The 27,983-nt window shown below is 41.0% G+C and overlaps 1 protein-coding gene across 1 annotated transcript in view; it reads left to right on the top strand.

The window, feature by feature from the left end:
• The window catches only part of LOC134557966 (netrin-4-like), a 48,155-nt gene that overhangs the window by 6,768 nt on the left and 13,404 nt on the right, over positions 1-27,983 (top strand). The window contains exons 2-5 of the mRNA XM_063411362.1: positions 4-545; positions 12,955-13,218; positions 25,279-25,405; positions 25,754-25,942. Of these exons, the coding sequence (XP_063267432.1) occupies positions 4-545; positions 12,955-13,218; positions 25,279-25,405; positions 25,754-25,942 (1,122 nt within the window). The remainder of the gene's footprint in view (positions 1-3; positions 546-12,954; positions 13,219-25,278; positions 25,406-25,753; positions 25,943-27,983) is intronic.

Below are 27,983 nucleotides of genomic sequence, written 5' to 3'. Positions count from 1 at the left end.
CAGATCCTGTGAGGCCACGAGCCTTCCGCTGCAATGGCCACGCCTGCAACCCTCCCGTGGGGAACCTGGCCACAGGAAGGACACCAGTGACCACCACCACGTGTGGCCAGAACAGCACAGAGCTCTACTGCTCCTACCCAGACCAGCACCTCCTCCACCACGTCTCCCTTGGCTGCGGGCAGCCCCGCTGCACCAAGTGCAACACCAACCAGCCCGATAACTCCCACCTCCCTGCTGACATGACAGATGACTTCTTTTCAAACCCCATCTCCTGGTGGCAGTCTGCCCAAGGGGTACATAGAGAGGAAATCCGACTGGACTTTGAAACAGAATTCTACCTGACCCACGTCATTGCTGTGTTCAAGTCACCTCGCCCGGCTGCAATGGTGTTGGAAAGATCCCAGGATTATGGGCAGACTTGGAGGCCCTACAAGTATTTCTCTGTCAACTGCACAGCTACTTTTGGGCTCCAGGATGATCTCATTGAGGAAGGCTCCATGTGCACTTCCAGGTATTCAGATGCAGTGCCCTGTACCAGAGGAGAGGTAAGCAATAATTGAGGTTTGGAATAAGTTTAATGTCAAACAGCTCAAGACTGCCAGAAAACCAGAGTGTGTATCTCAAAGAGATACTGTGCATATAAATTAAGAAAGGTAGCCCATCTCTAAAGGCTTTGTGTTAAGCAAATAAAGGAAAAGAAGAAGAGAAATTATACACCAATGATAGAAATGCTTTAGTAAATTTCTTTTATGAGAGCTTACAGGATAATATGAACATTGCCTAATTTTACACTGCAGATGCCCAAAACTGAACTAGAATTCTAGCAAAGTAGATGTTGGGAAACACCCATCTGTAGAGTCAGATTTATCCAAACCATTTTTACTTTAGGATGACATGAACTGAATGAACTTTCTTTTTCTTCTCCATATAAAATGTCTTAGATGACTGGCTGACTTTTAAATACATCATTCCTCCAAGTTCAATGTTTTCTTTCTTTCTTTCACTTTTCTTGCTGGTGGTGACTGGCTGATTGTATCAAGCCATAGGCTTCAGAAATGAAACTGCTTGGAAGCAGAAGTGGGAGTAAGCAGCCAGGATTCAGTATTCAGTGGTGGGGAAAACCCTCCCTTGGTATGAATATTCTGATTTGTTTTTAAGCATACTCAAAAGAGTGTTTTTTGAATAAATGTACAATTGCTCTGATAAATTCCTCTGACAAGAACATTAACTACTGATTTGACTCTTCATTCATCAGTCTTGAAACAGTTCAGATGAGAAAGACCATAAACATCATTGATATCATTTTACAGAGAAGACAAAAGTCACAAAGCAAGATTATAAGATATTCCTATAATTACAGCAGAGGCTTGAATCTTTTCATGTCCTTTCACTTTCTTCTCTGCTCCTCAGAGAAGTCACAATCCTTTTGGTTTCAATCTGGAAGTGGTCAGCAGATTCAGCAGTAACATTTATATGCAAATTGAGCTTAGGTGAGAGGTGAATGGTCCAGACAGGCTTCAGGAAACCCAGTGTTTCAGCAGTCCACTTGAAAATGCACATGAGAAGAAACTAAGGTACTATACCTGAGGCAGGGACACAGCAGTAGGGAGAGGTTGAATTCATCTGCATGTAACAGGCTAAGAAACATCTCTGTATATTAGAGACCTGGAACAGATCATCTGACAAATAAACTGCCTCATTTCTGGAGTAGTAATTCTACTGGTCAGTTATCATTATTCATTTCATGGCAAAGTCAAATGCAAGTCAAATACATCCAAATGTCTTCTGTAGGGAGGTTACAATTTGCCACGTCAAGAATCTCAGCAAGTAACATATTTTTCCATTCTTGTGTGCCTTCCAATCAAAAATCTGGAAGTACTTTTCAAGACCCAGTTAATGATCTTCAGCACACATACAAGGGCTCTTCTGCCATTTCACAGATGGGAAAAGAGCAGCACAGGAAGGTGAAATGTTTTGTGGTAAGAGGACAATTCCAGTTGAGTGAGGGACAGAATACAGGGTCTGAGGATAATGCCTCGGCCTTAAATACAAAATAAACCTTCCCTCTCTAGTACAGTATCCCCTGCACTCTGTTGGCTTTTATGCTTACTTAACCTGGAGGAATATTATTAAGACCATGTGCTACTGCTACAACAAATCTGAGAAGTGGATGGCAGAAAATCAAATAGTAAAACATTCATCTAAAGCAAGCCTTTGTGATTCAAGTGTCAAAGTGATTCTGTCAATTTGGGCAGCAGATACAGTGAAATGAATATGTGTGTTCTTAATCAATCTATGGCATGGTAGTAGATGTCAGAAAGCAATAGTAATAATAATAACAGTCCTATATTTACAGGTTCCCCTTGCAGATCCCAAATATTTTCATGAACATGAATTTAATAGGTACAGAGGTCACTTCCTCCATGGCAGAAGTGCTGAAGCTTTAAAGCAGCACACAGCACAGGAATCTGTGTGGCAACTTAACAGAGGACAAGACAAATACAGTTTCACAGCACATTAAATGAAAAGGATTGTCAGGCTCTGGACAGACTTTACAGAGACCTCTTAATCAATCCATGAAATGTCCCCATGGCAAGGGTGCAGAAGCACCAGGCTTTTCAGGTCAGCAGTATGACATAGCAGATTCTTTTGTGAATTGAAATAAAGGAAGGCAGAGTGTACTTACTTAAAGTGATCCCTGATCAGAGTTGCCAGAGTGACACTGCTACTGTTACTACAGCTCTCACCGGAGCTTTGCCCACACACCTCAGAACTGCAGTTTTACACCTTATTTTGAAAATGTCACCACTGTCACCAGGGCATCCCCTCCAGCACTGACTCAAGTGACTTTGAAGGCAGCTGACTGAATCCCCACCAGTATTTTTTCAGTCTCTTCTGCTTTTTTTTCACCTCCACTCTGACCTACCCAGTCACTGATTCTGGCTAAGCCTTGAATTGGTGAGGGGCTCACATCACAAACTGACAGCACATCTGAAATAATCAAAACTGTTCCAACTTAAGTGCTATTTAATGCTCTGAAATAAATGTCAGTTTTCTTTACTGAAGAAAGAAGGTTTGAAGTCATTCTCACCACATGAGACTCAGGTTATTCTTGGGTCCTATTCATTGTGAGAACAGATTCCTTTTTTAACAGGACACAAAAGGAATTAAAAAAAAAAAAAAAAAAAAAAAAAAAAAAAAAAAAAAAGAGAGAGTGAGAGAGAGCCTAGTGAGAACACTTAGGTTTCAAACCCATGATGGGACACATCACAAAGGAAGATTTCAAGTCAACTGGCTTCCAGAACTGAGAATGTAGGTGTGAAAGGTGAAAGGAGAAGGTGATAGAGCTGCAGTAACCTACGGACATCTGTAAACTGAGACACATCTGTCAGCACATTCTGGCAACCAAGACCACTGAAAGAGTTTCTTCCTAAAAGCAAGGTTAAAATTTGTCAGAAGAGAAAATTTTGGGAGACTAGAATGGAGCAAAAGACATTTGGATGAGTGATGTGACAATGTCACATTAAACATAAGTTAAGGCAAATCCCTTGTCTCTGGTAGATTGTCCCTTATTCTTCACCTCTGACAGGGTCACATTTCTCCATTCCATCTCAGATAAAATTACCTGAGACAGAAGGCATTGGGGAATACTTCATATACAAATGCAAGAGGATTACTCACTATTATATCTTTTCCATTTTCTTTTGCTCAAGATTTTGTTAAATCCCTTACTCCCGTTCAGATCCAGAGTACTTTAGTAGATAGAATCTCACTATCTGAAATCCTGGGATCCTCATCGTCAGTTCATGAACTGAAACCATGACCAGATTTTTAAGGTCTGTTCGTCATCTGTAAGTGCATCTACAGGGAATGTTGGCTGGAGTCTTATGCATCAATTGAGACTTTTTTTACCCACTTGTCCATCCATCTGTTCTTCTAACTTAAAAACACTGTACAATATAGTCATGGAACCCAAAACGAGCCTTCAGGTCAGCTAACATAAATCAAAACTCTGGCCCAAACAGAAGGAGAAATTATCACAGCATTGCATCAGACATCAATGTGAGTTGCAGTTCAAACATCAAGCGGGGGAAAAAGGGACTGAAATGTTTGAACCTGCATCCTGACAGCACGTGCACTCAAGGATCTGAGAGATTAAAAGCACGTTTTTAATAAACTGGAATATCAGGAAATGAAAACAAATGTTCTCCTCCATTGAATAGGATGTTTGCATGAAAGGAAGACATTAGCATGCAAAGTGGGGTGGAACACTGACCTGCTCATAACCACCAGGCCCAGAAGGAGATCCTTCCCCTACTGGGTCTAGCTAGTGGAAGGGAGTTCTGAATCAAAGGCTGGTTCATTTATGTGAGTGTCTGTGTGACAGATGACACCAATGAAGTGTGATATAATAAACCCATTACTGGAATTCACTGGGGGCTGGAAGAATTGTGTATGCCTGAATTAAGTAACTGGTTTCTATGGCAACATGTTAAGTGTGCCTTGCACAGAAGACCTGTTCATTCTCCGTTTTGTATCCTGTGGTGACCTCTTTAGGGACAGAAGTCCCCAGCAGCGCCTTTTGTCAAAGATGAGTGACCCTCTTTGTAGCTAAAAGACATTTAATCACTCTTGTAAACACATTCCACTTGGTGAGTGCCAGACCAGGACAGGTTGTGATGGGTGCAGCTCTGTCTGCTTCAAAAGCCACCAGGTTGTTCAGAGAGAAGCCACAGTGGACCCTGTGGAAGCTCTTTTCTTCTGCACTGACACTGAAGTCTCTGCTGCCTTTCTCCATCCATGGGGACTTCCTGAGCAATAGCTGTGGCAGAGGAGGACCACTTGCACCCAAGCACCAGGCCAGGGACAAGGCTCTATGTGGGATGTACGTGATCCTGTTCCAAGGACTTATATTCTCCACTGTCTTTTCTCAAGCTTCTTTTTTGCTGTATTCATGCCAAACCTTTTGATAAACAATGAAGTATTCTCTGTGCATACACCCACCCCCGCACCCCTCATTAAATGGCAACATCAATAATTCAAGAGGTCACCACTGAGGCTTCAATGACTTCTTAGAGTTCTGATCTCATATGGCAGTGGGGTCACTGGAAAGAAACCTGCTCAGCACATCACAAGGTTGAATTCCCAATAGCTAAGATTCAAAGACAGGGTCCTGCACTTCAGTGAATTATCCAACAGTCATCAGGACTGGCTTCTAAAAGTTGCATGATGCTCGGGTTATTCCAACTTCCAGCTGGGTTATTCCAGCTTCCATCTGGAAAGGATTCCAGGAGGGATTAGTCACTAGTGTAGGTAAGTGCCTGATTGTTATGACTAGGGCTGTCTGTTCAGCATTTCGTTTAACTTGAGCTGCAGAGCAGATAGAATGCAGAGAGAGTTGAGAGGAAGCAGTTAACACCAGCAGTGTAAACAAGCTGATAGCACTGCCAGACCGTGCTTCCCTGGAGGAAGAATTAAGGGGCTCAAGGATTTGTCTCTAAAGGGAATTTGAACTGACTGAGACTCATCCAGCCATCCCATCCCTGGCAAGTGAACTTGAGGAGGGCACCAAGTGTCCTACTCTGACCTGGTTTGTAACGAACCATTTCAGAAACATTTGGAACATAATAAATCAGCCAGAAAGATACAGCAATGGGGTTTTTTAGCATTGCTTCTGCATTTTCTGATTTTCTGAACATACAAGGCAGTGGATATCAAATTATTTTTTCTTCTCACCCTTTTTTATAAAACCTTAGTGGAGTTGCAGACATTGACTTTTTTTCCACTTTTCAAATGTGAAAAAAAATTGTTGCCTAAAATGCTATGAAACTTAGTAACTTATTGTAATTTTCAAACTCCAGGCAAAAGAACACTTAAATATTTGCTCTACAGTTGTCCATACATCACTGTCATGGTGAGATTATACATTTAGCTAAGTCTGTTCATGTATAAGATTTCAGCCAAGACCTAGAGATATAAACGGCTCCACTTAAAAGAAATGGATGCTCTCCCAGGAGGACACAGCTTGGTTGACATGAGTTGACACTGCTGGAGATGGGTTGTTTTCCCTGATTATCCAGCAAACAGTGAAATGAGTCTCCCTGTTCTCAATCCAGTTCCCAGTCAGGCTGTTGAATCACAAAACTCCTTGTGCTGACCTTTGCCATTTCAGAGCAAGCACCATCTTTGAAATGCAAAAGGACACTGCACTTTGTGGGAGCATGGAAATGTTCTCATATCCCCACATCAGGTGCTGCTATGCAGAACGGAAGGAGTTTTGCCCATTCCCTGTATACAGACTGAAAGCTGAAGGGTTTTCTGTCAAATAATCTAGATTTTGTGTTCCAACTACATTACCTGTCTCGTAGAGGGTACTGCTTCTCCCTACAACCCTTCCCTTTCTACATGGATGTACATCTGCAGATAACCTGAACCTACAGAATACAATTTGGTTGAGGAAGAGAAAATGTCTGCACGGCTCTCAGATTTGCCTGACTTCAACTATGCCATAATCATATTGGCAGCCATAATATTAATATTAAATATTAATATTAAATATTAATATTAAATATTAATATTAATATTTAATATTAAAATGCCACACCAACTGGATTACTGGAATAACCTCAAAACAAATGCAAACTGAAGGCACATCAATGCTTTCTGATTTGGAGAATACAGAATGAATTCAGGATGCCACTGTCCTGGTGGTAGATGAGTTTACTCAGATCAAAAAATTTAAAAAATCAAAAGCACAATTATTTCTTTAACAAGCTACCATATTCCATACTGATTTCTAAGATTTGTTCTCCGGAAGGACAGGAAAGCAGCAAATCTTGACTAAAAAACACTATTCCATGAGTTGTCAGAATAGACCTTATAATGGCTGAGAGAAGAGTTGAATTTTCTCTGTGCTCCAAACACTAAATCAGAAAAAAATACTACTTCTTAGTTAAGACTACTGTACCACAAGACAGAAGGCCCTCAAATAAAACAGAGTATATATGCCACTGGGTAGGAAAAATTCTGAGACAATTGTTTACTGTTCCTTTAAGAACAAAATCAACTCACATGAAAATCTCTTAATGAAGAGGATTTAGGAGTGATGAGAGTTTTTATTGCAGCTTCCTTCTGATTGATCCAGTATAAGCACACAGACATTTCTGACCCTATTAACCTGATTGTGTGCAACATGATAAACACAGCTTAAGGATGATTTGTAGTATCAAATTCTTGCTCTACACGAGGATCTTCTTTTGTAGGGGGTCATGCATTGTCACTGCCCTTCATGTATGATTCGTATTCCTTGACCTTTGGCTATGAGTTTGCAAGGGGGAACCTTTGCTGTGTCCACATTTCTTCTGACTAATAGTGGCTGGAAGAGCAGGTTAAGAAAACAGAATTAGATGCATCAGGAATGGAGAAGCAAAACCTATGGCAAGATATCAAAAATCTGAGACACTGTCTCCGAAATGAAGATGATCTCTTGATTGGTGATAAAACAATGTGAGGCTGTGCCAACTTGTGTACAGCAAAACCAGTCACCTAACAGTGGCTGCCTTTTAGCTTTGCACACTTTGAGCATTTTCCAGACTTCCTTGCTCTTAGGAAGGTCAGGAGAGGACAGGGCAATGCCCATCTTTTTGAGGCACAGCTGATTGACTTTTGAGAATGAGAATGTCAAATATGCACTCAATAGCAGATACGTAGATAAGCATGAACATCCTACTCAGCATTCAGCTCCAGTGCCAGCTCCTGATTATGAGAGAATCTCATGACCTAGGATGTATTTCCACAAAGGGTTAAATTATAGAGGTGCTGCACACCTTCAATTTCCACCCAGTTCAATAGAAAGATTTCTAAGGTGTCCCTAAGCAGACTCAGTCACCATCAGATTTTCTTCTGCAGTTGCGCCTATGCTACTTTATGACAGCTGCACACTGATGTTTAGGGAAACTGGGAGATTTCAGAGCAGTCCATTACAGCAAAAAAAAAAAAAAAAAAAAAAAAGAACAGATCTTGCTACCAGATAGAGATTTCATTAGATAAGAAATAGCTTTACAGTGAAAATCATGGGAAGCTCTTTTTGAAACCTGCATCTTAAATGAAAACACTTCTTTTTCATTATACTCTCTTCATATCTTTTACATGACTGTAATGGAAAACTGAAAATTCATGCAGTATCTCAAGGAAATGAAAAAAAAAATATTTCTGCCTTTCTGCAAAAGGCAGAAGTCAAATGTCTATCAGTACAGAAGGAATTTGCTTCATAGGCTTTAGAATTGCCAACCTTGTGAACTAAAATGAAAGGAACAAATAACACAGTGAAAAGGTGGAATGTCTTCCTATAGCTCATGACTCTAGCAGTTCACTAATACTTAGATTAATTTATAATCTAGTCTTTAATAAATTCATGTATCAACGGTTGAGCCAGCCAACTCTTAACTTTTGTCTGTAATTATTAAAATTGCATATACGGATATCCATCTCCAGAATCTTCAGGGAAATTTCCAGATACAAGTTTATTAATATTCCTCACATTGCATAAAGTACTTGAATACCAACATTACATAAAACTGAGTTCCTACTGAAATCAATCCAGAACAGCATGTGGCCCTAGTTACTTGCTGAGCATTATTGTGAACAATTGTGCTGGGGCTATGACCAAAGAGTTGCATTCCTCACTCTGTATTTTTATCAGCAATATCGTCTCCTTTTTTAAAGAAATAAAATTCTTTCCTAAATCATATAAAATTGTCAACCCATATACATAGCCACCACCAACCTGTCTCTTAATTTAGGATCTATTTTTCTTTAGGGAACTATAACCCCAAACCCATTTGTTTAAAACACAGTCATGCATTTATAACACAGAAACAAGTTTAGGGAGTTAGGTTTGTTGGGTTATTTATTTATTTATTTTTAGCTAAATTATGCATTTATGGAAAAATAATTTCTGACATGAATAAGGTGAGATACCAGTTCTTTTAAAAAATTTATCCCAATCTAGAATTATTTGAATAAATACATATTTTAAACTAATTAGAAGAAATTATGGGTACTCATCTTTTTCTTGACAGTATGGTAGTCTATATGTTAAGGAACCACTTTCTGACTGGCACTTTAATATGAGACTAAACATTCAATCAAATATTAAAAATGAGGCAAGAGACAGTGATTACCTTATGCAGTTGCCTGTGCCCAAGGATTTTAACCACCAATATTTCAAGGAGAATGGGACATCCAGAAGAGAGAGAAAATCCATTTTCTAGTTTTATGCATATGTGAAATAAAACTGCTAACCTGATTTAATTATGAAATAAAACTGCTACCTCTGTGCAAAATGTAGCTCACCTAAACCTACTTCTATTGGCACATTACATCTGCTGATCATAATATCGTTGATTTTTACAAATTTAAGGAAGGTTAATTCCTTACTGGAGGTTGAATCCTAGAAGAACATTTAAGTGCAGCTCCCAGAAGACCTCAGTAGTGTTATGCCACCCAAATCAGATCTTTAACACTTAACAAGACTTGCCTTGGGAGAAATAAGAACAAGCAAATCCAGTCTCACCAGTGAGCTTATTCCAGACAGAAATGTGTCATGAATTAATCATACAAACAAACTCTTGTACCTCAGCTGGAATGGAATACTGTTTTTTCTTAAAAGGATGCCACAAATCCCTATGGGACTTCCAAGCTATTAATGTCTGTACTCACAAATGATGTTCAGTGTTCTAATGGGATATGGAAAATGCCAAAGCAACTCCTCTCAAGAGAGGCAAGGCCAGAAATGAAAATATTTGCAAAACAATAAAGCCACAGGAAACCAAAATTTTTTCTAAGCTGTCAAGCAAGGAAACAAGAAACAAAACAGCCTGGTGAAAGCAAGTGGCCCTTTGCTGAGAGAAGAGCCCCCAACAGCTGCTCTTTGCCTAAAGACCTCAGTGCTCTCAGAATGCCAATTATGACATGGGGAGGATGGATAATTGACTGGAGACCCCAAAATATGAATCCATCTGTTAAAACTTGTCATACCATGTAAAAAATAGGTTTCTAGTAGTGCACAGGATTTTCTTCACACTTACCGTAGTACAGGGCAAGACTATTGCTATCAAGAAGATTATAGTGCCAGAGAGAATAAAGAAACATTTTGGCCGTTATCTGCTGATTTTTTTCAGACAGATCCAGTAAAAAGTCTTATTCTTCACCTCATTCACCCCTTCTCTCCATCTCCCAAGCCAAGGAGCTAAGGAGTTCCATAGCTGTTCACAGCTGGGATCCCTGGCACAGACCTGAGGCCTCTTGCCCAGTCTTCATAATGTACAGAGCAAAGCGACAGAGAGTCCCCAGGCAGTGCAAAGGAGAGTGGCTTTATTGCAAAAACCAGGCCTTTTGAAGCAGTTAGCCACTTTTCAGTTTACATACTTTTAAGGTATAACAAGCCCAGGCCAACCAACCACCATGCAAATGCTGTGGATCTGTGGCAGTCACACAGCACATCTCACACGTCTCTCTTGTGTCTCTGCCTCTATCCCAGCTGAGTCACTCCCCCGCAGTTCCCTTCTACTCAGCCAAAGTAGCAGGCCTGAGCCATGATTTTACAAGGTAACAAGGCCCTTATTTTATAAGACTTTACCTGTATGCAACAGTATAAGAATTAGGTTCTATTTCTTGTACTAACCTTCTCTCTTTCAGGTGATTTAGTATAAGAAGGCAGGACCAGAGCAGATCTTGCAGAAACCAATGCTCCATCAATTACCTTTTAGATTTCTATTTTATGGAGTGAAGTACCTCTAGCATTTATGCACTCAAGCCTTGGTATATCGGGTGGGTATCCTCTGGAGATCCATCAGAAAAAAGATACCATTTTAACTAAGCGAGTATATAGGAGAAACCATAGACAATAAAGCTAAGTTTGAGAAAAAGCTTATAAAAGCCAGTGACTAAATAGGCTGCTTTACCCTTGATTCCTCTGGTTTGTGCAAATTTAAACGGTTTCACAGGGACCTTTTACCATTCTTTTAAATCTCTGAGTTCAGCAGACTCTGCAGAACTATTCCACCCAGTTCCCTGCCTTGGTCTTAGTTTAGCTGACCACATGGGAAGGAGATGTGTGTGTGTACACAACCAGATGCTCAGCACTCTGAGAAGCCACTCCACCTCTGTGTGGTCCACAGGGAAAGAGAGGGTTCACATAATGGTTTTCACTAACAGATCAGACCATCCTGGATTAGGGGAACTGGACAGATATGCAGATTTGGTCTTTGTCCTGTGAATCCATCAGTAAGGGGAATGCTGGGCACCTGGACAAAACAGAATGAGCCATTTGCTTATGGTTCCATTGACCAGGGGAATGTAGACACAGGGATGGAAACGCTTGGGCTATTTTGTCATGGCTTTGTTGGTCAGGGGAATGTGGGCACCTGCATTGCACAGCCTGGGCAATCTGCCCACAGCTCTATCAAACAAGGAGCTGTGGGCATCTCTGATCTCACCAAGCAAGGCTGTTCACAGCTTTGTAAGTAGCTGACAATATAAGAGAAGAGAATTGACAGGGAAAAAAAAGAAAAAAAAGGAAAAAAAAGGTAACCAAATAGAAAACACTGTGGACAGGTGGGAGAGGTATCACTGCCTTTGCTGGGTTCTGTGCAAAGCCTGCAGCTGATTCTGTTAATTAAGGGTATTTTTCTCCCCATATGCCATCAACATGCCACAGAACTATTCTCCTAGGCATGTACCACAAGCTCTTTTGTGGCTTGTGCAAGCAAAAAGGAGAAAAAGTATTTCACATGCTACAAGCATTTAAACTGATCTGTTCACTAGGAAGAAAGAAAAAGAAAAACTGAGAGAGGAAAAGGGAATCCCTATGGAAACAAAGATTTCACTCTGCTAATACTAGCAGGGTGAGTCAGACAGAGACAGTGACCACTTACAAAGCAGGGCCAAAGAATCCCAAGGACAAATCCCTCTGCCATGATGGAAAATCTCAAGCAGAGGAGGAAACAACTGTCAAATGGGAGTTAGCACATCTAAGCCTGGAAAAAGTGCTAACAGTTCTCTGTTTCACTGGGAAAGACTGTGGTGGAGCCCTCCACTATCAACCTCTCCCAAAAGCAACAGAAATAAGCAGACCCCAAGAGACAGAGAAGGGTAGAGTGATGATGGGCTAAAATACAACACTCACCGTTAAACGCTAACACAGTTCTGTTAGAACTGTGATGCTCAGAACCCAACTGTTGCTGCTCTGGAGAACTATCAAACAGCAAAAATGCAGTGACAAAAGAGTAACAACCTACAGATAGCCAGCAGGCACCAAGCACCTTGGGTCCTGTGAGCTCACTGCTCTGTAGCTGCTTCTAACTAATAAACCACCTGGCTTTGTGTGCAGACAGGGCTCTCTCAGTGTTCACTCATCCTAAGCTAAGCTGTGTTTCCAGCATATTTTGAGTGACCCAGGAAAAGGTCTGATCACAGTTTCCACTTCTTTCACAGATGCCCTTAGCGCCTTTGTTTACCTAACTCCAGAACTAATGCTAAAGTCACACTCCTAAAATGCTTCCAGAAATTGGGATGGCATTAACACTGCATTTGTGCCAATAAACGTTGGGTTTCTCTGAGTGACACTATTGTCACTTGGCTCACAAACACAAGGCAGTAGGCTTATCTTGTCCCTTGACATACTGGCTGAAAACTGCAAGAAGTGACAGGGCTCAGTAACCCCAGGGAGCGATGTTTGAATGAAGGCATTTTCCTTCTCACATCTGAGATGGGATGAAAGCAGGGACACAGTCACTTGCTGTGGCTTGGTGGTAACTCAGCTGTGATGCTCTGGGATCAGCCACAGCCCCACAACTGCTTATGCAGAGTCTTGTTGCTTTTTCCTGAGGATCACCTTGCTGTGTATGCAGAGTCCTGTTATCTCTTCTGGGATGTGAACCTTCTCTCTTTCAGGTGATTTATCGTGCTTTGAGTCCGGCTAACAAGATCGAAGACCCTTACAGTCCTAAGGCTCAGGATCTCCTGAAGCTCACCAACCTCCGCCTGCTTTTGTTAAAAAGACAGGAATGTCCATGCCATGGCTCAGGACTGGTAGAGAAACCCCAGAGATTTGCCCACTATGCCATTTATGACCTGATCATCCGGGGAAGCTGCTTTTGCAATGGGCATGCAGAGGAATGTGAGCTTGCCAACAGGACGGGAGTTACAGAGAACATGGTGAGTTCCAGACAATTATCAGCTTACTAGGCTTGCTACTCGCTTCTGCTGCCTCAGCCTAAATGTATATTTTATGTGTGATCCTGTCCCAGCCTCCCTAAGCCTATCCAAATAAAGGGCAGCACAATCAATCCACATTAATGAAACCTGCATCACTCTGGGAAAACATTTCCTGTACTCCTTTCTACGGTTTCATGTATAATAACTCACTCTCTGGAATCCTAAAAGTCAAATAAATTGCTAAAAACTCTGGATCTCAAGATACCTATAAATTTAAAGGGGTCTTTGTACTTGGAAGAGAGATCCAACCCCAAATACAGTGAGTGAAATCGCCTACTTATATGCTTGCACAGAACTGAATATCTTTGATACAAAGTCTGCCCTGAACAGAATTTCAGCATCAAATCTCAGATTTTCTGAATTTGTGAGACATGAGCAGTTCTCCCATAGTCAGGGTTTCAGCCATCACTTTTAGGTTTTTCAACCTTCTGTGTTCTTGTTACATCCACAACACAGGCAGCAACGTTCAGGATGTGAAAATAATTTCCACTCGCTCACTCTTTTATCCATGGATCTTAAAAGAAGTTAGAATATTAAAAAATAAAAAAAAAACTAGCCAGATCTTGTAGTAAAATTATTCTGTAATACTTGGAGTATTACACTTGGAGTGTAATACTCGGTCCCTTCTCTGTTCAGTCTTTTATCTGCATTTGACTCTGCATGTGCACAAGAGGAGTTGTGTTTGAATGCACACTCAGACATTGAAATTCAGAGGAAATGACTGATGACACCTTTGTGATTTAGCTGCAAGTATTGTGTAGAGAACTGTAATAACAGTCATGGGGAGATTTAATCTAATTAAATATCCAGGTACATCTAGACACATGCATCAGAGATGGAATTCAAGGCACTTTAAACTAGTCGATATCTCCCCAGGATCCAGAAGTGTTTATCTCTGTATTGGATTTTGAAAACCCAAATAACCTTTAAAACTCTAGTCCCCGGTGCACTCTGACATAAAAGACAAAAAAGAAAAATATCCTAAGCTAATTTCTGTCCCTTCAGATACATGGTACACTTGATATTTTGGTTTATGTTATTTTGGAATGTGTATTCATTGTCTTCCTTTCCACTTTCCTAGGATCAGAGGTAGATATTGTAAGATAATTTGGACTGTATGACTCTCAAATAATTTCTGAATCTGTTCCATCTGTGGTATAAATCCAAGATCCAGCTACACTATATGATACTATCAGATTCAAATAATATAGACTCACTTAAATCATAACTGTGTAGAGAAAAGCTGTCTAAAAAGTGGATTGTCCTTACTGCAAACTGTTAAATAGACACATAGTGAAATCAAATAGATGAATAACACACTAAGTGAATGCAGCTGGTAGAAAAATAAACATTCTGCCCATCAGAAAAGGAAAACACAATATTGTGTATGTTACTGGCATAACCACTGTAAACTATGACTGGATATTTTTCCCACTGGTCACAAGGGAATAGAATCTTTTTGTGCCATCAATGACTTCACAGGGTAGAAGGTGAAATAGTTTTGATGAAATGCACTTCACGAGTGACTCATGTCCCAGGGGAGAGAGGGTGGATGCAGCACATGATTCACACAGATATTATCAAATCTTTGTCTAAGCAAAGATTCAAACACAGCTGTGCAAAGAATAAGAAAAGCCTTCTGTAGCTTTAACTGTCTCTAGAATCCTAGAAGAGGCCTGGAAAAAACCACAAGTGGGCTGGTTTGTGTCCTCACTTAAAGGTGTGATCAAGCACACCTAAACCATTCACTAGTGAATACTTGTTGAATGAGATTTTCCCGACAAAGAACATTCAAACCTTCAGTAGTTGTTTCAGTTTTAACATTTTGAAAACTCCTCTTTAGTGCCTGCCTAAATAATCTCTGCTGCAAATTAAGGTGATTCTTCCTTGTCTCCTCTTCCCCAATGACCAGATTGAGCAGTTGATCCTACTTCTGCAGATACAATTGGAAGGTTCTCTGTGTATCCCTCCTTAGATTCTGTTTCTTGTACTAACCAGAGAAGTGTGAAACCTTGATGGTAAAAATTTAAAATTCTACTCCCAGATCACACAAGCCCAGAGTAAAGGTGATCATGCTACTGTATTCATCTTTTCTGTGCTTTAGACTTCACAAGTTAAGTCTTTCTCAAACAGAAGAAAACCCACTCCTGGAAGATCCAAGTTCCTGGATCCTTTTACATTTTGTCTAATACTTACCAATAATGATATTCTAGTGGTGAGGGGAGAGCTCACATAGGCCCAGATCTCAAGGTTTGGTTTACACAACCAGCATGAAGGAGCTTATGTAAGTGTATAACTTTTTGGCTTGAAATACAGTAATCTCCTTGCCTACAAGCAGGAGGAAAAGGCCTTTGTTGTTGAGGGTTCAACACCAATGATACAGTTCCTATCTACCAGCCAACCTACAAGGCAAAAAAATCTTTGCCACTTTGCAATTTCTTGGCAGAGGAAAGGTGCTCTGCTTTCAGTCACATGGTAGTGGTGACCCACATAAAACAGGGCGTGGAAAAGATGTTACAAAAACTGAACATCCAGAAATAATCAGATTCAATCAACAGGCCACATCTAATATTTAACGTACACATGGGCAGAACAAGTCCCAAGACACACAGTTTTTAATGTGGCTGGTGTGGATAATGTCACACCATTCACAGACTGAAGGCAGAGCAGCTTTGTTTCCTAGGCTGCTGTTAAGTAATTAAATAAAATGCTGCAAATAAAATAAAGACCTCCACAGACAGTCTTAAGTAATATGAGTTTTAGTTTCTTAATTGTTCACAGTCCTCCTATGATGTATTTATCTTCTGTAGTTAACAAAAACAAAAGCAATTTCATGTAGAATACAACTGTAATTGTTTGATATGAGATAGGCCCAATATCTGAGATCGTTCTGCACTTGGGCCTTAGAAAATGCATTATTGTGTTAAGTTGCAAGTCTGCTCTTCTCACTCTGACAGAAATATCTTCCATTTGTAATACTCCTAATACGGCTAAATTGATACTACACAGGGGCTAAATAATGGAGAAAATTAAAGCAAATTTCTTGATACTTTTGAACCAATATTTTTCAACACCATTTTGGAGGGACCAGATGAGCTATGGCTGTTAGATAATCTATCAATGATCAGTTTATCTTTGGATATGTCACTTCAGTCATGGCAAACCATTCAGCCTCTGAATTCTCCACTGAGGCTGCCAATAAGAAATGCAGCTCTGTGAGAAGCAATGTCACAGATGCCACAGTGTCATAGCAACAAATGGATACAAGAAAACTGCAGATTGTAAACCCAACTTCCAAATGGTGCATCATTCCTCATACCTTGAAATCCTGCTTAGTTTCATGCATATTTCTGGTCATAAGTTTGTGAAAATACAGCAAGATTCAAAATAGGCCTGTAGGATCCAATGAAAATATTCTCTGACTTCTTATTTTGGAGCAAAACAGTAATAATTGCTCTTTCTGTGGGGCTTTTTTTTGTGTGTGTGTGTGGGGGGGGTGGTTTTGGGGTTGTTTTTTTTGTGTGTGTGTGTGTGTGTTTGTTTTATTTTTAAACAAGTTTTGGTTTTAAACAAGCCATACACCCCCTCAACAATTTATCTAGATGACATTTCCTGTATAAACTACTACAAATATCACATTGGATAGGAGGAAAACTTTGAGAAATGAAGATGAGAGCTGTAAATAGGCAAGAAACTTCAGGATAAACATGTCTTGAAATTTGTTGAGGTTTGTTGCTATTGACAGTAATGTTTTCTTGGTTTCTATTTAGCTTTCCTCAGACTGGAAAAATAAAAGAGACCCAGAGATGTCATTCCTTACCCAACTTCAATAGCTTGATATGGTAGTTAATGGCAAAATTCTCCTTTCAGATTATCACAGCCTGCATTTTTCAAACTCTTACAAATAGGTTCACGGAGTTTTTTGCTGTTGTTGTGGGTTTTTTTACTTTTGTTTTTCTTTTTGTTTTAATGGGGGCAGTAATATGCTCTTATAAGTGAAACAGCTTTCAGGACCCAGCCAGCTGAATGCATCTAGTCCTGTTCTATAGTTGGATGCAACAGAACACAGTCCTGTCCAAGGTATTGACGCTACAGGATGTACAGAGTTATGTGTGTCTCTACAGAGCTGTCGGGTTTAGGATCTGCTTTGATGGCCCTTTTCAGCTGAGTCCAGAGGTGCTTCCAGAACAAAGTTTACAAAGCAGAAAGTGCATATGGACAGAACACAGAATCTAGACCAAAGTCCTTTTTGTTTGCCAAACATTTCACAATTCTCTTTCTAGGTTATGAGAAGTAAATTCAGAAAGAGAAAAGCAATGTGGATTAAAATGTTTTTGTATAAAATATTAGGGTTTTTTTCTTTACTTTTTAATTATTGGTACCTACACTGCCAGGAAATTCTTACTAGTGGCCTCGGATGTTTCTTTTGCTTTTTTATCCTGTTTACAGAGACAAATTAGACTCCCTGTGGGCCTGATCCTCCACAATGAAGCAAATGGAAAGTTTTCCACTTACTTCAAAGGGAGCAGGATCTGGTTCTAAGTAGGATTCCTTGTTTGGCATAATGGAGGTTACATAAGGTAAATTTTGCTTTTTTTACATCCATTTTCCAGGTGACCAGGCTGTCGTAACCTTTGCAAATATTATCTACCTCCTCTTCAGATACCTTGTGCAGTTCTATTCATAAACCCTAGCTAAGTTTTCACATTATCTGATTCTAGCTGTGCCCAGAACTCAGAGATGCAAGAGGTGCCACTCACATTTAGGACATTTGAACAGTGGTATTTACTCATTACTCTGTGATTCAGGGACTCAGTATTAAAGTACTGAGTCTCATTCCCCTTTCTGCTTCCTCCAGTCTTAAGAGACTGAGCTGGTGACCTGCTGTAACTCAGATGCTGCATTTCAGCCTGACAGCTGTTACTTGTGTGCAGTTTGTTACAGATTGATAATGGAGGCACTGGCACTGGCACTGCAGGCAAAAATAAGAGGACAGCTTTCCCCCAAAATCAATAATAATCAAGGTAGAATTCAGAAAGAAAATAATAAGAAAGCAGAATGAAATATGGACTGAGGGACAGGCAGGTGTGTGTGTAAAGCCTGAGGGAGGTGAATTCAAGCAGAGGGTGGAGCTGTGTCTTGAAACTGTTACAGGCTGAGAGATATTACCTCGTTACTGTTCAAAAAGTTCTTGGGGATGTCAGTCTGAATATTCAGCTGAACACTATCCGTGCTTTATCTCCACCATTACCAATTCAGTGAATTTGGAACCAGCAGCATCTCATTCACTCACTCACTGCTATGGAGATCAAAACCTGTATGGGCTCAGGTGGCTCTGCCACAAGTGTCCCAGCTCTACTTAGCCCTGTCAAGTTCCCACAGACTTAATCTACCAAAGTCACCAAATATGAGCCAGCAACTGAGTTCCCTCAGAAAACACCCATATGTGTAGTAGTTTTCTGACATATACGTGTATTACACCTTTTCCCAGAAAACAGCAAGTGACAGAGGAAAATAATGGCTTTTCTCATTCCTGATTAGAGCACGAATTTGAAGTGTCCGTCTGCCCACAGCAGGCACTGTAATCTGGAGCTTCCTCCCAAATCACCCATTCTTTTTCCAACTTTGAAAAAGTTGATGGAAGTTTTTAGTTTGGCCTCTTATAACTTGTATGTGCTCTCCTTGGGATTTGATATTCAAGGATTTCTTATAAATCTGCACAGATATGTCTTTTCATTTGGAGAGATCACAGAGCCCACTAGAACTGTAAAAGAAACAAAGCAGAACAGCAGACACTGTTTCATTTAACCATGCAAAATGACCCAGGAAGAGTCAATTTACTACAAGCAGGTAAGGGATAGCATTTGATGTCAAACTGTGGTATCCCAAATTTCCCCAGTGACATTACAGAATGAATACAGAGTCCACAGTCAAACATTTTTTCTGAATCAGCAACAGTTGCTCTGACCTGGAAGGCTTCCAAATTTAGTCTTCATTCATCAGGAATAAAGCCCCCAAATAGACTGAGAGTAGCCCATGAAAAAGAGCAACAACCACAATGTTTACTGAATGGACAATAGGTAAAGAAACTAAATGGGCAGAGAGAAAGCAAGAGGCTTCAGGTATTATACAAAGCTGAACTGAGTTTAGAAAAGTTTAAAAACTGCAGGACATAGAAGTGGAGAATTTTCTCTCACTTTCAACTGTGGATCAGAATTCAGGTGAAGAAGCTTTGTGCAAAGATGGCTAAGTATCATGTAACTTCTTGGAACCGTTGTGTGAAAATAGGATATAGTTCTACACTTTGTGCTATAAATCCACCAGAAGTTACAGAGCTCAATGGAAGAACTACTGGATGAAACTCATGGCTGAGTATAGCAGGTCAAGCTAAATGATTGGAACTGATCATCCTGGCATTAAAATCCACAAAGCTATAACCTCCTCTATGTCCTGATTCAAGGCTGCTCAGGTGGTTGATGTACAAATCAAAGCCTTTGGCAGCAACAACAGACTTGTAACAGCATGACTGTACTGTGAGACAGATGAGGGAATTAATCCAGATTAAAAATACTAGTGCCAAGGGGAAAAAAAAACCCGCTCAGTTTAGCTTTTTTTCCAAACATGGTTTGGTTTTACAGCCCAATTTATACGTAAATCAGGGCATGATGTAGGTGGCAGCATAGAAAGAAGCAGTAAGGAAATATTTCAAATTTAGATTATCCAAAAAAAGTTTACATCATGAAGCCACAGTCCAAGAACACAGCTGCTATACCAAAATACAAAAATAGAACTCACTTTCACATGACCATTAAAACCAATATGATGGTGATTGAGTATAGCAAAACATTTATGTTCCTTTCCTGGACTAATAATATCCTCTAAATTCAGGTATGTCAGTTTATAAATGTCTACTCTTTATAAAATTGATTAGGAAACTTGAAGCATGAAGAAGCCAGAATATAAGCATTTAAAGCAAAAGTTTTCATCTTTCAAAGTTGACAGCTTGCATTAGTGACAGGAGCAACCCCAGCTGAATGCACTGGGAGAGCAGGACTGTAATATTCCAGGTGATACACATGGGACTTCACACTGGTATGATGAAATGGGGAGGTTTTTACAATCATGCAGTCTGCCTGCCTGCATCTTTTTCTCAGATCCATAATAACTTCAGAGGACACCATCCTGTTTCAAAAAAAAAACCAAAAAAACTGAGAGCAACTGAACTCTCAATACAATGAATGGGAAAGAGCCTCAGAGACAGTACAGTTATCAGAGTAGTGGGAAAAGCAGATGAAGGGAGGTGTCATAAAAATAAATTTCATGTTTTCAAAGTACTCAAATATTGCAGCAATGAGCACTGTGGAGAAGCCCATACAGGCCTAAACACTTTTGTATCTAAGGATCAGGATATGTCAAGTGATGGAGTATAACCTATGGAACAAAAGGATAAAGTGAAATATAGAGGTGATACAGAAATCCCTTGGATCTCAATTTTTTATCTGCTGTACCAATATATTTTTATGCATTCATATAAACCAGTGTCATAAACTACTCAGGCTTCAGCTAAAAACTAGCTTGTTTCCTAAGTGGTGGCATGAATCTTGCCTCTGTTGCTTACACCTTGCTTTTAAGCTTCCTTCACCTGGATTGGCAGCTCCAGATGAAGAACACTGAAGTATTTCTTACCTCAGGTGCTTCCTTGTAGTCAGATATCCTAAAGATTCCAATGACATTAATCCAGTGGCAATCGAAGTGTTATTATTCATGTCCTGAAGGCACCAATAGAACTTTAACAGCCCTGACCAGCCCCAGCTGGGATTCTCTACCCTTGCTCTCTGGCCATTGGCTTTGGGGTCCTATTTAAGCTCAGCCTTGGACACTTATTTTGTGTAAGCTGTGCTCTAGGTGTGCCTGTTTGCATCTCTGTCTCCTGGGGGTGGTGTTGGGGCTCTGCTCTAGGTCTGTACCTTCCCTCTGCACCTTTCCCTGGTGTGTGCTGTGGCTCGTCTCTCATTCTGTCCTCTGAATGGAGTTTGCATCCATGTTGTGTCTTTCTTGGCCTGGCTCTTGCTGCTCCCGAATTATCCCAGTTCCTTTCCTCTTTATTTCTGGGCTGTCAATGGACTGTGGTGCCAGCTCCCTGTTCTCACAGGGCTTGGGATGGTGCCCCCTCAGTATGGGCACAGCCTTTGCTGTAGAAAACCTCAGCTTGTAGCTCTTTGGCCCTTAAAGGGCAACTGGTCCTTGTTGCTTCCTAACAATCCTCTCCTTATTAATCATCATTATCTCCATGTACATCTGACCCTGCTTTCAAGGGCATAGAAAAGTGTCAGCATAATTCCCCTGGTTCTGTACTTGTTTGATTATCTTTTCTTCCATGGCACAATATTTGTGTTCCATGAGATCCAGTGCAGCCTGAGATCTTGCATTTGGTAGAGACTGCAATTTTCCAGTTTTTTGGTCACACTTTGGTGAGAGAAATGCTGCCTTATTTCAGCAGTGAATAACAACTCAGGGACACACCTGCTTTCCTGGTGCTGGTATTGAATGTGACTCTCACATTCTCCCATCTTTAAGCAGATATCCCATTTCCTATTTTATCTCACAGTTTCCTGTATTTCATTCTTGTTCCTTCCTGGACTTTAGTCTCTGGCTGCCTCTCCTATCTCTTCCTCTCTTACAGAACAAATTGTCTCATTACTCACAGCCACCTCACCTAGCCTTATTTCACCTTATTTAATCTCACACTTAAATGTAGCAGCTCAGCTTTTCCTGCATTACCCAGTCTTTCTGTGATTGCCACTTACATCCGTTAATCACTTTTCTTGTATGTTCACTGTGAGCTGTTCATCTCTGTTCTCCTCTCCTATCCAAATCCTTTCTGTAAGTCATTGTCACCTTATGTTGCACTCTTTTCTGTAGCTGTCTCACCCATGAATGCTATCTGAGATTACTCTCCATGGAAAAAATATTCCTTGACACCCATGCACAGACAACACATGGCATACTACTTTCTCTTTCATTTTGCTTTACCTTTGTACCAATACCAATCAATTCTCTTTGCCTTGTTTTTAAACCTATACAAAAAATGTTAGTATCCAAATTTAACACTTTCTAAGAGCAGTTCCATGCCAGCTTCCCTGATTCCCTGTTCCTGCTCAATGGCTTAGACAAAAGGGCTGGAAAGCCAAGCAGACAGCCAGCAGGAGAGCTGGTCCTCCTTCCATGTGTATTTGGTAGCTGTTCCATAGCAGGGATCACAGGTAGCAAGCTGCTTCTCTCCTCTGTCCTGCTCACAACATGACACAAACTACAGCTCACAACAAACCAGTGGGCAATGAGCAGACTAACACATCTACTGTCCAAAGAACAACTTGAGCTCTCCTTTGCACTCTCACTGAATTTTACTGTTTATTTTTCTGAATAATTGTTCATGAGTGTTCACACCATCTGTGCTGTGCACTGTAAGCATGGGGTCCTGTGGAATACTGAATTTTTGATCATGTCATTCAAGGCTAAAGCAAGATTGCATGGTTTGATTCTACCATTTCCCAACTGCAGTCTCAGCATTTTTCATATTTTTTTTAATATAGTGAATACACAGCTTTTGCATGTGTTTCTAAAAAAAAAAAAAAAATGGGCTAACTTACAGTTTTTACATAGATATACATTTCAAGAAGTATTTCCTAAGAAAGTGAAGAGATCTAGGATTTTGTTCTGATCCATTTTAGATGAGCTGTAAAGTTCAGGTGGAGTCTGAAGTTTGGTGATATGCAAATCTGTAGTTCTGAGTCAGGTTCATTTTATCTCTTCTCTGTTCTCTGGCTTCTGATGAGCAGCCCCTGTGACCACAGGGGAGAACTTACAGCCTGAAATGTCAAACCCAAACAGGGAAAAGCACAACGCTGTTGTATTAGTATTTTTGTCAGTCATTTGTCATCCTGTTTATGCCTCGAAGGTGCATATGAGTTTCCTGTGCAGGGTCTGAGGCCCCGCGGGCGCTCCGGCAGACCCGGCCCGAGCTGTGTGCTCAGCGTGCCGTGAGGACGCGGCCACCCTGGGCCAGCTGGGCCAGCGGGGCCGCGCCGTCAGCTGCACCCTCTGCCTGCTGCATCACATTTCTGCTCGGCCAGGATTAGCAGCCAGGGCAGCGGAGAGCAAATTGCTGCAGGCACATGAGTTCGGGGGCAGGGGAGCACATCCTCACCGCTGCTCGTTGGGACCTCTCTCCTGATCCCGAGCTACCTGCTCCGTCAGATGGGGAAATAAGGGGGCTGCAGGGAGAGCCTGACGTTCAGGAAAGGCCATGGAAAAATGTAACTCGTGTTAATGGTGAGATTAAAGGATTAAAGTCAATTCACACCCCGGTCAAAATGAAATTTCAGCCTGTTTTTTTTATGTGCAGTGGGGCAGAGCTGTGCTGAGCTCAGGATCTTCAACAGCCCACGGAGAGACAGGGGTCTAATCCCTGATTTCTGTGCATTTCCTGCTCTAGTACGGGTGTCTCCTGGCATAATAGCAGCTGCTCTTGTGATAAATGTAGAACATGACTTATGGTACCACCCTTCCCTTCCTCTCACACCCTCAGCTTGATATTTCCTCCAAAAAAAATGTATCTGTGAAATCCTTTCCCTGAGGCATTGCAAACAGATATTGGAATACTGTTTATTTAAAAAAAACAACCAAACAAACAAAACTAAGCAACATAATAACTCTTCTGTAAGGCTATTCCTAGACGTGGGTTGGTATTACCAAATCTCATGCACCAAATCTCAGTTGATTGTGGAAGTGGCTGCACACTCCTGGTGTGTGGAATGACTTGAGAGCAGAAGTAGTTTCAATGGTAACTTTCTCTTTGAAGGCTGGACTAACTCAGTTTGCAAGGTCTGGTTTCTGGTGTGAATACTTGCTTCCAAATCTGGCATGTATTTGAATATTTCCATGACTAAAAATCATTATTGTGTTCCAATGAAGGTAGGTAAGCACAAAGGAAATGAGTTCCTTCTTCAAGTAATTTTTCAAGCAAATAGTCACAGAGAGAACTATTCAGCCAGTCTTAATCAAGACTTTTTGCACTTTATTTGCCCATCAAATATTGTGCATTGTTTTCTAGCTTAGATGGGTTTATGTACTTCAGACACATTCTTCAGCCAGCTTTTGCTCATTTTTGTTGAACATCTTCTAATGTCTGATTTATCTGCTAATAAGATGTTTAAATTGAACATAGCACGGCAGGTACAATTTTCTGTCCCCTTGGAGTTACAGTGCTCCTAGTTCCATAGCCCAAAATTTTACTGGGCCTTTTCTACTAATTTAATTGTTATATAGTCATATGTAAGTTGGCAGGCTGGTGCCTATTGTACCTAAGTTAAAATGTCAATGCCTTCCTCACAGAATGTGTGGTTTTAGGTTACTTTTCTGTGGGAGTACTGGTTGATATTTTTCCATTTTTAGTATTTTTGCTACATTTTTAACTGTGCTAGGATGTCCAGGACTATTTGCTCATTCATCTAACAATTTATACTTTAGTAATTCATGGTGATTTCACTTCCCTATATTTACATTCCCAGAACAGTGTTTACGTCAAATAAGACAGAGCCCAGCATCCTCTGTTAGCCTGTGCTCTCCTGTGACTTGCCTCTGCTAGTCAGAATATATTTGATACTCTTTCCATGCTCTTGCCCTGAACTTGTAAATCAAAATAAGACCTGTTTCCTCCCCCAATTTAGAGTCTAGAGGCTGTTCATCCATGCAGGAGTTAAATAGCCAACTGAGAGTTAAATTGTTGCTATGTGCATTTTGTAAGATATAGGAAAAATTCTACACCATCAATAACTGTGAAAAGAGAGAGTAACACATTCTAGCTCCAGGCTCTGTGGGTTTCCTAAGAGAGCCAGGCAGCTGTGTGGGAATTGTGCACAAGTCCCACCTCCTCATGAGGCTGCTGGGGACCCCACCTGTTCTGGTAGCTATTTGACTGTACTCTCTTTTCCTTGGCAGGTCCATGGGAAGTGTGTGTGCAGACACAACACAGCAGGGGACCACTGTGAGAAGTGTGCTCCGCTCTACAATGACCTGCCTTGGAAGCCAGGAGATGGGAAAACAGGGGCACCAAATGAATGCAGAAGTAAGTGGAAGGGAGTTTACTGACCCAGGCTCTCAGAGTGAGCACGCACCATACCAGCAGGCAAAGCTCCCCCACAAAGATGTGATTTACAGTAATGGTGCCATTACAGAAGCTGGGGATAAATTGCTGGTCATTGATGGAGAAGTTCAGTGTGCAGGTCGTTCTTCTGTGCTGGGGCTATTGGCGAGTGGAATTTACAAGCCAGAAACCTGGTTTTCATGTAGCTACATCCCCTCATCTTCCAGGTTCTAGCAGAGCTTAAAATACTGCCAGACTGGTTTGGAAAATGATACCATGCTCACTGTGTCAGTTATAAAAGCCTGAAGGACTTTCTCCTGTCCTCACCAGAGTGTCGCTGCCACAACCACGCCAAGAGCTGCCACTTTGACCTGAGCGTGTGGCTGGCCTCGGGGAAGCGCACTGGGGGGGTCTGTGACAACTGCCAGCACAACACGGAGGGACATCGGTGCCAGAGGTGCAAACCAGGCTTCTACCGAGACAGAGGGAAGCCCATGTCTTCTCCAGAGGTCTGCAAACGTAAGTGACCAGGTTACATGAGGCGAAAAATGGACGGTGAAAGAATCACTAAAAAAAAAATCATTTCTATAGAATCAGTAATGCCTATAGGGGTAACTCATGAGTATTACTCTTTTCTTTGTATTCTTTTCCTAAACTACAACTACAACTACTTTGATCAAAGGTAATAATCGTGATTTCTTGTGTCTATTTGTCCCCATGTTATGACACATTTTTTGTGATAACTGATTCAATTCTTCAAATTCATTGCTTTCTGGGGAAAGGTACATTCTTCTTGCATTTGGTATTAAATTAATATGGTTTATTTTCTATTGAAGCACATTTTATTTACCTGGGTTTTTTTTCTGTACCTCTCAAGACTGTGTGAACCTGTGTGCAAGCTATTGTTAAATTCCATTTGATTGTGCAACATCTGTGCACAGAAATACATATAGTGATTCAGAAGATACAGGAGGCCCGGGACTGTGTCTATTCACTTGGGAACAAATACATCAGGACTCAATCAGACTTATCTCTCACCTCTACAGCTGTTATGGGGGGCTCTGCCCAAATAAATTGCATCATTAACACTTCAGCAGAATGTGTTAGGGTGTGTCTCGGGCACAGAGGCACTAATGGCTGCACACTGAGGATGTACTACCTCTGGATAAAGATAGTTAGCACCCAGCCAGTCTGGCAAATAGTCCAAATCTCCCTCACTTAAACATTCCCTGAGTATCCTACCAGGCTTCACATGTCTATCTCATATCTGTTTGAGAGGTTGCTATTTCCAGTCTAATTTCATTTTTCCCTCTGGATAGTTTTCCTTCCCCACAGCTCAGAAATCAGTTGCCAGCATAGAGAACTTCATCCTCTGTTATATGACCTCCTGCCCACTGACATAATGAGCTTTTGAAGCTTTTCTGACCCTTTTCATGTTCTTCAACATGATTCTCCCTTAACAATTAGGTTACTCCTCTCCCTAGGACTGTGAGTCCTGTGATACTCCTTGAACTTTCTGTGCCCAATATATCCAATGTTTGTGCTCTTTTGCCTTCTTCCCACTGGAACCTGGTGACAGCAGACTGCTTCCACATAACTTTTTCTTCTCATTTTCACAATCTTCATCACAGAAAATGGATCAGCAGACAGAGTAGAGGGTGAGCTTATCTGGCTCACCCTGTAGTGTTTTATGGTGGCCCCTTTCTAGTTCTGTTTCTACTCTGAGCAGATTTGCTACAGGGAAATATTGTAATGAGAACAAATTGTTGTGCCAGAAGATTAGCTTTCAGTCTCAGAGCACCTGAAAGAATCTGTGTAGGAACTCTTGTACTGAGCAGCAGGGAGATGGTGCGGTAACCAGCATCATGTGTAATACTAGATAACTGCTAAAGTCAAGGAGCACTGGAGAGCAGCAAAGAGGAAAAAACATAGTTTGAAAATACAGCCTATCTGTCTGGAAACCCTAGAACTGTTGGCAGAGATGAAATCAGACCTTGACTCTACGTCTGCCTCTCTTGTCTGGTCTGGTTACAGGTCTCTGCCAATAAACTGCATAGCAAAAGAAAAGCTGTTCAGAAATTTACCTTGTTGAAAGAGCTTTATTCCTGTTGTGCCAGTCAAGCACAACAATGTTCTTTTCACCTGGAAAGGTGCTGCTGCCAGCAGAATGCCCCCAAATGCAATTGTCTCTACTCTGAGTTGCGTGCTCAGGCCTAGGGAGCTGCCATCCTGCTTTAGTCACTGAAAGTTATATGTCTTATTAAGGTTCCTTGTTCTGTCAGTGGAGAAACAGAGGGACCTCTGGGGAATTATTTGTTGCAGTCTAAGGTAGATGCCAGAAACAAATGGACTGAATTGCCCTCTAAAGCATATCTATGTCCTTAAGAGGTACTCTGGATCACCAGCCTGCACTAGAGTTTCTCTTAGCTGAGATGAATTTAATGGGTTTGACTAAGCAGCAAAGGTAGCATGACCATATCTGTGAATGATTCAAGTCAAAGGGATCTTTTCCCAGGGGTGTGGAGGCATTCATGAATGGTTGCCATATCAAGATATAAGG

The sequence above is a fragment of the Prinia subflava genome, chromosome 14, assembly GCF_021018805.1.
Source record: "Prinia subflava isolate CZ2003 ecotype Zambia chromosome 14, Cam_Psub_1.2, whole genome shotgun sequence".
NCBI lineage: Eukaryota > Metazoa > Chordata > Aves > Passeriformes > Cisticolidae > Prinia > Prinia subflava.
This window is presented reverse-complemented; position numbering and strand designations above follow the sequence as displayed.